Here is an 11873-nt window from a genome sequence, read left to right as displayed (position 1 = left end):
AACAAAAAAAAAAAAAAAAAAAAAAAAAAAAAACACATCTTAGTAAAACCAATACCTTCTCAGCTTCGCATCGAAGCTAAAATCAATTAAATAATTAAGCATGAATGATACAATTATACATACATAAACACAACATTAAATGTATATTAATTAAAATACAAGAAATAAATAATAGCAATATTTAAAAAAGAACAATTTTAAATTACAAAAATCAGTGTAGCCCTCAAATGAACATAACAAAATAAATAACAATTAATAAGTATTCCACTTGAAGAGTAAATTCAGTTGCAAATACATAAAAATAACATTAAATGAGAAATAAAAAAATAAAATGAAATAGTACTAATACTTAGGAAAGTTAGTTAATTTGAAAAGAAGAAAGAGAGAGACGTGTTAATTTTGATTATCTATATAAATACATAATTAATAAAAAATGTACAATTTAACAAAGACGCATATAGCATTTTAAACTAGGGGTGCTCAAGTTCCAAAGATAAAAAAAAATTTTCTTGCTCTACTTGAAATAATGTACCCAATTATTTTTTTCCTACAACTGTGGTATTACACTAGAATTATTGAAACCAAAATATATAACTATATTTAAAGTGAAATACATATACTACACCGATGTCATTGTACACTCATAATATTGAATGATATTTAAAAAAAAAATAATTATTTATTCAATAATATAAGGATTTATTTTATTTTTCATAAACATTTTTAAAAGAATGGTGAAATTTGTTTAGGGATGCTAATGTCATCCCACGGGGGGCTACTTAGCACACTTTACTGTGAACATATTAACAAATATAAGTTGTAATTAAATGTTTTCATTCGTAAAATTTAAGAAATCTTATAATGCATTTAATTCATGCCAGGTGCGAGACGTTAATCATAAAACGCATAGAGTCCAGAAAACCCATTTGTCAATGATCAATAGATATTTTCTAAAATTTAAGTCCCACCACCTATCGATTATAACAATGTCTTTATGAATTCAGATAAACGACAACTAATGGTAAGTCAATAACAAAGTACAAAATAACTGGTTTTGATCGTACGCCAGGGAGCAATTAAAGGGTGAGGCTAATCGGTTACCGCCGCTCAATAAGAAATTCGTCACGTTATAAATGCCACTACGGACCGATACATGTCGTTAAACAAAAATTAAATTATTTGCATAAAAACTGTTTCGTGCGGGACAACTTTTATCAATTTGTTTTGTCACCAAAATCTTCAATTTTTCACAAATAATTTTTTCATTTAGATTTTGGCAAACATTTTGGGACACTAGCATCAATACAGATCAAATAAAGTTGTCCCGCACAAAACATATTTAAAATCAATTATTTTCTGTATGGCGTCATTTAACAAATTTGGATAAATGTTATGTCATAGCATTTTTTTGTTTAGATTTTTGGTTCTGTTTTTTTCCTTGACGTGCATTTACTTTTCCAATGTGTTTTTTAGGCATATCCGATTTTTTTAACCTAAATATTATTATTACTTTGTTTCGTGTAGTTTGAATAAATAATATAATCAATTATTGATACCAAATATTTAAATTTAATCGCTTGATACATTATTAAAATGATCTGATTCAGATCTTATTAGAGATAGAAGACAAACTTAAAAAGTATTTAACCTTCTATAAATTGAGAGGTAATTAATACTCAACAAAGGCAAAAAAAATATTTCAAAAGTTATTATTACTTTAGAAAAAGTTTAGTGTTCAATGATAAATCAATTACTTTTTATAGTTAATGAAACAAATTTAAAAAATATTTTTAGTGATATTTCACACAATTTTAGCTTCGATGCGAAGCTGAGAAGGTATTGGTTTTATTACAATGTGTTTATTTTATTATTATTTTTTTTTTTGTGTCTGTTACCACTTTTTCTCAGCTCTCACCGAACGGATTTCTTTCAACGATACGTCAAAAGATCACAAATCGTATCTAGTCGAAGACATAACCCTTCAAAATTGAAAAAATTTCCCTCGTTCCCCGTAAATGGGGGAAACCTCCAAAAAAATTACAAATCAAAAAATCGCTAATTTTCAAAATTTTTTGCATACATTTAACCCTTTACCTGCTCACAGGGAAAGATTTAAAATGACAACTTTTTCACAAAAAATTAACTTTTTCAACTTAACTTTTGAAAATGTTCCGGAATGTCTGACACTTTTATATATATCTTAAATTAAAGCTAATGTAATATACTTTAATTTGAAAAAAAAAAATTTGACCTCTGGACTTGTCTTCACGGCGAAAATGGCTACCGAATGCTATTTTCGTGTGAAAATTCTCGATTTTATTATTTATATTATATTTAACTTTATAATGCTATAACTTATTGAAAAGTTTATGGATCCACACAATTTTTTTATGAGAAATAATATTTTTTAATAAACCTTTTTTTATTCGACATACTTTATCTTAATCGAGATATTAATAAGGAACCAGCAGATCAAGTAGCTTTTGGAATAAAACACCAATTTTTTTAAAATTAAACACTATCTAAAGATTTGCATCGAAGCGTTTATTTTTGATAGTGATTTTAATCACTGTCAGATATCATTATACTTGATCCAACTATGCCACGTCACCACTGTGCCGCGATCCCCCTGTGCTGGTTTTTTTTATTTAACAGTTTTATACATTTATTAAGTTTATAATTTTGTAAACTATTATTTATATTTTTTATTATTAAATGAAAAGTTATTACAGTGCATAACTGATTAAATTGTTATTAATTACATTATAAGTATAATATCAAATAAAATTTAAAACTTCTATTAAATATAACAAACAATTCTACTAAAAAAAGAAGAAAAAAGAATAACACTAATGTGTTAAAAGTGATGCTTGAATAATTTGTACTAAAAATTGAAAAAAAGGACATAATAAACAAAATACGTTTGATAAATGCAATCAATGAACAATTATTTTATTCAAATAAGATTTAAGTTTATAAGTAAACTGGCAACGTTAATTCCATAAGTCTGTATAATTAAAAGGGATAGAGTGTTGAAATCATTCTTAACGCTTATGAATATCACAAGTTGCCAGTTAGCTTATTAACTTACATTCTAATAATAAATGTGTTAATAGAGATACTGGTATCATGTGGAAATAATAAGCTATAAGAATGGTTTCTGTGCTCTGTCCCTTTTAATTGTAAAGACATATGAAAGCAACGTTGCCAATTTGCTTATGAACTTATTTCTAACCCATGGGACAGAAAAGAACACAACTGAATAAGTATTAGTAAAGATAGGTTTCCTATTATCTTACCATTTGGCATCCAAGTCACGTTCTCTCATGCAATATTTTCATTATAATGTACATTTATGACACTTTAATTTTGTTTATCTGATTATTTGAATTTATCGCTCTGACTTTTTGACTTGAGTATTCATTTTCTATAGTCCATAAAATTAAAAATAATCAATAAATTGGTCACCAATTTAGTACTCAGCAATTGCTCACTTGCAGTGTGTATTAGTAATCGGATTTTACCGTTACACATTTTCAGTCGCATACTTCTAGACGCTTAAGTATAAATATAAGTTTATTTACTGAATTAAATAGTTGTCTATTTTATAAGCTTTTAAAAAAATTAAAGTTAAATTAATATTATATTAATTATCAAAGCCAAAAAAAATATTTTCAAGATTATTATTTTAGGAGAAACATAATGATCAATGATAAATTGTAGTAATATGCTCAATGCTTTGCATTACGCATCTTTTAATTATTAATGAAAAATGTATAATCTGTATTTTAAATACTTGTAAACAAACAAATAATTTATCTGTCATAACAAATACGATGTTCAACACAATTTCTTATTATTTATATATATATATATATGTCAATTTATCAATTGTTAAATATGTTATCTGAATATAATAATCCTGTAATGTATAATTAATACAATAAACTAAAAAGATTTTTAAAAGCGCTGACAACAATATCCCTGGATTGGGGGTAATATCATTTTACTATAAAAAGCACTGAAATCCTTTCAGTCGGAGAGAGACTCTGGAGAGACTCTAAGAAGTGACAGCGAGCGAGACAGTTCGTTTTCTACGAATTGAAATAAGAATAAAAAAAAAAAATAACATTTATCAGTCACAGCCCTGTGTTGTTGTCGGCTGACTTTTACGCATTTTATTTATACATGAAAAGAACTTGTTTTAATTATTTATCTTTTGAAGAAGTGCGAATTAAATACTTTTAAACATATATAAACATATCGAGATATTTATCAAATCATTTTACAGCAATTTGCAAGAATAAAAGAAGTAAGTAATTTTATGTTATCCCAATTATTTGGAGTTAATAAATTTGAGTAAAGGATGACAAAGCAATAGATCATTTATTGAATTAATATCTTAAAGTGTCAATTTTGATTGGTTGGTTAAAGAAGTTATACATAATCATGTTATATGGTATTCGTGAATTGGGTCTGCCGTTTCGTTGCCTTAAAGATGTTTTAAAAAACCTAGCGTGATTTCTACTGTAATAATTAGGCTCTGGTATTCGTGGACTGGCTCTGCCGTCTCGTTGCCTCTTAGTTAGGACATTAGAAACTAACCAGACAAAAGTTTATTATACCTCTATAAGAGGAACTTAACATATATTTTGATATCTACTTGTCTTTGTCGTTCTAAACCCTCGAACCATACGACCCCGATTGAACCACAACATCAGGTTCTCACTATACCCATCGCTCATTTTCATCATTTATATTTTACCAACTTTTTATCAATTTTATTTATATTTTTGAATTATAACAAAATCAATCACTCAATTTATTTTTTTTTGTAATATTTCACACAATTTTTAATTAAGAGTTTATATATTTAATAAGTTCACAAATTAAAAAATTATTAATTTAAGTTTAATTTTCAAATGATTGAAGTGCATAAACAATTTTAAACAGTCCTCTGCAAATTTAAAGTGTTGCACACAAGCGTAAATAATATATGGGGTAAAATCATAAACCCCCATCCCAATATTTGTTCAAAAATTGTTTTATGTAACAATTAACATAATATCTAATTTGATTTGGGAGGGATGGCTTAGCCCATTTAATTGCATCTATGATTGGCAAAGATCATTTAAACATTTTGTATCTGAGGGGGTCCCGAAAATTTGTGCGCGTGGCAAGTTCCTCTGTCATTTCTATTTAGTATACAGGGCCGTATTTAGGGGTTCCTTGGAGGGGCAATAGGTTCCCATAATTTATAGAAGCGAATTTGTAGCAAACCCTACAAAAATGTGTAGGTTAGGTTTAATATTTAATATTGTCAACATACAGTCGAGTTACAAATTGTACCGTAAAACGATTTTATGTTAGCTAAGATGTGCTGCTATAACTGATCGATTTTAATAAATTCTGAATTCGTCTTCATACTCCGTCTTACCCTACATAAAAAAAACTTAAAAGGGGCAGTAATGGGGTTTCAACTCTTTAACATACATTTTTTTTTTAATAATATTTTTATAAATTATTTTACTTTTGGGGTCAACTTGGCCTAGTTAGTAGAAACTTATGTTTTGGTGCATTGAATTCCGGTTTCGATCCCCAGGGTGACAACGAGAATATAATATTATGAGCAATCTGCAGTGGCGGCTCGTGGGTTGGATGATGGGACGATCGCACCCCCTACTAAAATTAATTAAAAGAAGAAAATTAATTGTACATTGTTAGTTCAACATTTTTATAAAAAATGCAAATTTTTAAATAGTAAAACAGTTATAATACATTTGTCGTGTGTGAACATTAAAGTTGTTTCTCTCAGTATAAGAGGATACGTATACACTCACGACCCACAACGTCGTCCCAATAATTTTCTGAGACTTATAAACGTGGCGCTGCAATGGTGTGTGTTTTTGGATACGGTTCAGCTGCGATTTTATGTGCGGGTTTTGGACGACTGACAGTGTCGTTCATACGGTAAAATATTAGTGTATTACTATATTGAGTAATTTATCTCAAGAATTAACTGCGTGTACGTTCGACGTTATCGGTTACTATAACAGTACTATTATTATTATTTTCATTTCTATTTTCTATTGCGACCTTTAAAATAATAATATATGTATTGTGTTTTATTTTATTATATATAATTTTACAATTATTTATACCTATGACTAGTGGTATTATATTTAAAGTCGCATCTCAACTACTAGTACTCACGAGCCGCCATTGGCATTCAGAATGGCCACGTTCTTTGACAACTAATAAAACTGTATAATTATAAAAAAAATGTAAACAATATATATTTGTTTTAAATATGAGAACATTCAATGAGCCAAATGCACAGTGGGAGAAAAATAAATAATAGTAGACTAAAAAATTATCATGCAATACAATTAAAGTTTTATATATTGTATATTATGTGTTAGGTACGATGTATAAATATCATTCATTGGATTTATAGATAAAATATTTATTATTTATAGTTATCAGACGATAATTGTGGTAAGNTAATAGTAGACTAAAAAATTATCATGCAATATAATTAAAGTTTTATATATTGTATATTATATTAAGGTACGATGTATAAATATCATTCATTGGATTTATAGTTATCAGGCGATAATTGTGCTTAGGATAAATGGGTTTATATCGCCTTCTACTGTGTATAGTGTATTTTTCGTTACAATTTTTGTACAATTAAATTAATATATGTATACATTTTCTTTATATTGTGAGATATATCAAAGAGTATTTGGTAAAGAATATTATAGCGTATAATTTACAGTGTTCAATAAGTAAAGAAAAATATTTCTATTGATCTCATTATTTGTGACAATTGACCCGTTTCCTTACTTTTTGAACACCTGTATATAAATACCAAACATATTTATTACTCTTACAATAATTAAAACAATCCTATTTTATTATGTATTATTCTTTATTTTATAAAATTTAATACATGTTTACTTATTATTAGTACAGATTATTCTCTATAATATTATAGTTTCATTGAAAATTTGATCTAGTTTCAGTATATTATATATTTGTTTGCACATATTTACACGATTTTTAATAAATAAATAAAAGATTGAAAAATTCAATATGGCACCTGATAAAATATTTCACCAAAATTCTATTTATTTTTTAAAAATGCGATGATCGATTCCTATAAAACTCATCGAATTTAAGCTAGTTATATGTAAGGGATTCATTTTTTGTAATGGAAAGGGATGTGAAAAAAACGTAAATTCCTTTGAGTAGTATCTAAATGGCGGGTTCTGGGGATCAAAGGATGCCGCCATGGTAATTAGTGTCATACGTCATCAAAAAGTAATAAATTAAGAGTGTTAATGGGTAATTAAATGGTTAATTAAGGTCAATCGTAATTGTTAAAGTTGTAAATCAAATGTGTTATTGTTAAAATTGCGATAATAATGTGGGTTGGCGGAGGGTAGGTGGTCAGCTGACTCGGCGTTACGTCGTTGTCGGTGTGACGTATGCAGCAACGCGTGCCCCTCAATCAGGAGCATCACAGGTGTTACGTAATATAATCGCCCTTAAGGTCATCACGTCACATACAATAATGTTAAAGACTCTGCCCCTGCCTACACCCTCCCCCCGGAGTTGTACGTCAAACGGTCGCGCGTTGTATTGTGTCATCAGAACCGCCGCCGTCGTCGTCGTCGACGGGGTATAAGTTTGATAAACGATGGAAAGCATGACATAGAATACTCAGTCATTTTGAACAAACCCCTAGTACTTTAATTAGCTTTAATTATGCATGCAAAACTAACAAAATCACAGTATACATTAATTAGAATACAAGTTAAAAACAAAAATGTTAATTTATATAAGAGTGTGTGTAAGAAAAGCGATATATCGTTGTTATCACAAAATAACTAAATAAGTATTTCTGAAACTTGCGCAAAAGTTAAATTTTAAACTTTACTCGATCAAGCCGCGTTTCGAATTATATTTTTTATTATATATTTGATTTAATCAGTGAATCAAATTTATTACATTTTGATAAACAATATTTAACACTTATAAATAAATGGGTGTTTGACGGAAATCTAGTATGTCTCAGTACAAACAAAAATGTCTTCTATTGATACTTTAGATATTACAGATAGTATCAATATTTTCATATACTCAGAGTATAGGATAACATTGAAATTAAAAGAAGTGTATTTGGAAAAATTCTAAATCGTCGTCCATTAAATATCGTCAACTTCTAAAAATGCAATTAAAAAAAGAAATCACAAAAAAATATTTTAAAGATATATATAAGATATAAAGTTAGAATACACAATAGTTACTAAAAATAATATAATATTTAATATTAAGTGTGATAGATAGTAAAACATGTAATGCATATGTGTGAAAATTCATCTAGTCAGATTTGTAATGTTTGTCTTTTTCATGGTACACGTTATCGATATTTTTAATAACTGTAAAAAATGTTATAATAAATTAAGGAAAAATATCCACTGCGCCGAATGACGACTTGTCAGTTAAATAAAAATATGCGGGCATGCATTATTTTAAACACTATTTAAACCATTTTGACCTGACCATCGTGGTCAGTCGACTCCAGTACGTTATCAAGATTTATTGTCAAAATGTCAGTCTCAGTACTCGGTTGTCGCTGCCGACTTTCAACCTTAAGACAAGAGGTTGATTGTTCATTTTTAATGCCTTCATTTACCTTGTTTCGTCTCCTGATTAACTCAAGTACTCGTGTCTTGTACTTCGTCTGCATCTTATACCTTGATCCTCCTAAACTTCCTATGTCAACAGCTCTTCGACACTCTCGATAGAACCGAAGTGGCAGTCGAGCATACTATGGCTACCTACTATACACTCATTAGTTTATGTCTCTTCTTATGTCTTACGGCACCTTGTTTCTCCTAAAAAATGAATGATAATGGCGTTGTATGGAAACGACCTACGAATTCAGAAACATTCAACAATGGGTTATCCATATTACACGTATTCAAATATCTGTTACATGTAATCCAACCATTTGGATATTGAAAAGTGGCAACAAGAGATGTATATAAAATTAAGTTGTACTTGTATAAATTAAGAACAAATGGGGTTTATGGTAAATGTTCTACGACCAGGGCCAAGTGGTACATCTAACGATTGTAATACTGCGCATCGATTTCTTGCTAATCCTTCTTTGTGGTCAATAATTATCAGTGAAAATGAAGATTTAATAAGATGTTTTGGTGTAGTATAACAAACGATATCTGCAGATTATGAAATTAATTTAAAATTGTATTCTATTAGCGCGCCTACGAATATAACACTAAATTTTTCGACACAATATTGAATTCAAAATTAAATAATAGAATAATGATTAAGTTGGAAGGTTATGTAACTCAAAAAACTCTATGATACAATATTTTGTTAAGTGAGCTGGAAATTTACCCCGTCATGGTGTACTATTACTTTTTTAATTATTATCATTTATCTATCTTTTAAATTATAATAATCAACGTCTTAAAAACAGATCAATTATATTAATATATGTCTGTTTAGTGGTGACGATTAATTCTACTACTTTTTCTTTAGGAAAGTGAAAGTAAAAATGAAGAGCAGTTTTCCTCCAGTTTTATTTTGGTATAGATACAATGTNTTTTCCTCCAGTTTTATTTTGGCATAGATACAATGTCAGTCGTAGACCGTTTCCGAGTTTGATTTCTCCGCTTTTACACTCGGTTTGCTGTAAGTAAAAATTAATTCTATAAAATTTTTGACGGCTTAAGTTTTTTTTAACTTTATACGTTGGATCTCACGAAATTCAATTTTTTTTTTTGTTAAATTGAGATTTTTATCACTTAAACTGTTTCATACATAAAATACATATACCAATATTAGTTTTAAGTTATTATTAATGATATTTTAACATTAAGATTTTAGAAACAACAAGATAATTTATTTTTCAGATGAAAATGAATCTATATTGGTACATGTTTATAGTAACAGTTATAATGCTTCTTCATGCGGATGCAAAAAAACCTAAAAAAACAAGAAACATAAAAATGGACAAACGATCTCAAAGAACTATTGTCCCTTACATTGATTTTGGTGCTCATACAGGATCGCATGGATCATACGGATGGTACGCTGATTTTCCAGCCCATATAAAATAATGCAATCGTTCAAATGTCTTTTTTTACAATTGTTATAATTCTTTTAATAAAAATTTATAATTTCATCAAAATTTGCTTTTTAAAAATAAATATTCATTGTTGAGGAGTGATTCCTTTTAATTATAATATTAATAGTAAATAATAAATCCTTCAGTTATTTTGATTTGTAATTTTTTAATAAGGTTTAGTATTTACAGGGAAAAAAATGGTCAAGAGGTCTAAGGGAGTTAAACTGTCCAGGCCCTTTTAAATTAAGTAATTAGTGAGATCTATGATTTTTTTTAGAATTAAAGGAACAGCACTTGTATTACTTGGGCTGCTTTCCAGGAATACATTTCCTCTCAATCCACACCTAACATTACATACAATTTTATTTAGTCTTACTGTATTATATCATATATGTGTTATAATAAAAATAAATGTGTTTATATACTAGTTATAAAATAAGTTTCAGTCTGATTTACTTTCAGGTATAGATAGAAATTTGGTGAATTTTTTAGGGCGGCTAGAATAATAATTTAAGGGCACCTTACATATATTAAAAATAAATTAAAATTTTGAAGGACAACATTTTATACTACCTGAGACATGAGGTCATGAACCATCTGATAAAAAAGGTAAATATTAGAGTGGTTGTTCAGAGTTAAAAAGTTATATTGTTTTGAATTAGGTAGGTATGGAAACCGGTCTCCAGAAATATTCGAATACATGATAAAATTTATAAAACAAAATTTTGTAATAACCAAATAACTTTGAAGTTCCTTGAGTGTTAAAATGGATATTAGTGAAGAGAAAATTTTGCAGTGACGTTAACGATAATCATATTTTTTTCCATTGATATAATTATTTTATCGTAATCTTAGAAGATCTTTATTATTAAAAAAAAACTGAGATTAAGATAAAATATTCGAATGCAAAATTGTTTGCAGTAGAGTGATAACAGTTATAAAACAGCATGTTATAATACTGATAGGATTTTTAAATTTAATAAATATTTTTTTATTACAACTTTTATTTAACTTTTTCATCAATTAATTATGACTTTATTATTGAAAACTTCATTAATCCTTAAAAATAGAGCAACTTCACTAGTTTCATGTTTTAATGTGTATACGAGGTGCTTAAGTGATAATACAGTACTATCTGAAAATAACACTAGTACTTTGGCAACTACAACTTCTCTAGTAATAATAAATGATATTTAGTAAGAACATTTTCTAATAGTTTTATTTTATTTGCTACAGCCTGTAGGAGAACTAGATAAACTGTATAAAGTTATTGAATTTGAATGTCGTGGTAATGATCCAGCAGTGTTGCGGAGTTATACTCAATTTACTTCAATGACAGCAAATGAATTAGGTATTGAAGTAGGAAAATGGTTAGTAAAAAGATAAAAATAAAGTTCTCTAAAATATTTTTTTGTGTATTCAATAAAAAATTAAAAAAGAAAAATAGTTATTTAATAGTGTATAAATGCAACATCTATCTTCTATTCTTGTAAGATAGTCTCAATCTGTGAAAAATATTTATATTATTAATACTCAGTAACTGACAAATTATTAAGTCACCTGAATAGAAGGGAAATTTCTATATGGTAATGTGCCTTACTTTTTTATTTTTTGCGCATTGATTTCAAAATTTCTTAAATGTATTATTATTGTTCTATGTCACACTAATTTTTTATAACAAATAACTTTTCAATCAGTATTGCATAGT

General features: G+C 27.8%; 1 protein-coding gene and 1 long non-coding RNA gene across 2 annotated transcripts; one reads left to right on the top strand and one right to left on the bottom strand.

Annotated features, from left to right (window-relative positions):
• Positions 1-3233: 3233 nt before the first annotated feature.
• On the bottom strand, positions 3234-9608 carry LOC126909346 (uncharacterized). Its single transcript, XR_007705017.1, has 3 exons — positions 8705-9608; positions 3495-3557; positions 3234-3427 (listed from the first exon to the last, which is right to left on the bottom strand). It is a non-coding gene; the product is annotated as an uncharacterized LOC126909346 (long non-coding RNA).
• A 1478-nt stretch (positions 9609-11086) lies between these two features.
• On the top strand, positions 11087-11857 carry LOC126909347 (28S ribosomal protein S10, mitochondrial-like). The gene is made up of 2 exons (XM_050691761.1): positions 11087-11341; positions 11402-11857. The coding sequence occupies exons 1-2, from the start codon at positions 11195-11197 to the stop codon at positions 11549-11551; spliced, it is 297 nt and encodes a 98-aa protein (XP_050547718.1). The 5' UTR covers positions 11087-11194; the 3' UTR covers positions 11552-11857.
• Positions 11858-11873: the final 16 nt, after the last annotated feature.

Source organism: Daktulosphaira vitifoliae, unplaced genomic scaffold (genome assembly GCF_025091365.1).
Source record: "Daktulosphaira vitifoliae isolate Bord-2020 unplaced genomic scaffold, ASM2509136v1 Scaffold_289, whole genome shotgun sequence".
Taxonomy (NCBI): domain Eukaryota; kingdom Metazoa; phylum Arthropoda; class Insecta; order Hemiptera; family Phylloxeridae; genus Daktulosphaira; species Daktulosphaira vitifoliae.
The sequence above is the reverse complement of the archived record's forward strand: the minus strand, read 5'-3'. Positions and strand labels throughout refer to the sequence as shown.

Coding starts and splice junctions, on each gene's coding strand:
- LOC126909347 (XM_050691761.1), top strand. CDS start 11,195: ATGACTTTATTATTGAAAACTTCATTAATCCTTAAAAATAGAGCAACT. Junction 11,342..11,401: donor TGGCAACTACAACTTCTCTA/GTAATAATAAAT, acceptor TATTTGCTACAG/CCTGTAGGAGAACTAGATAA.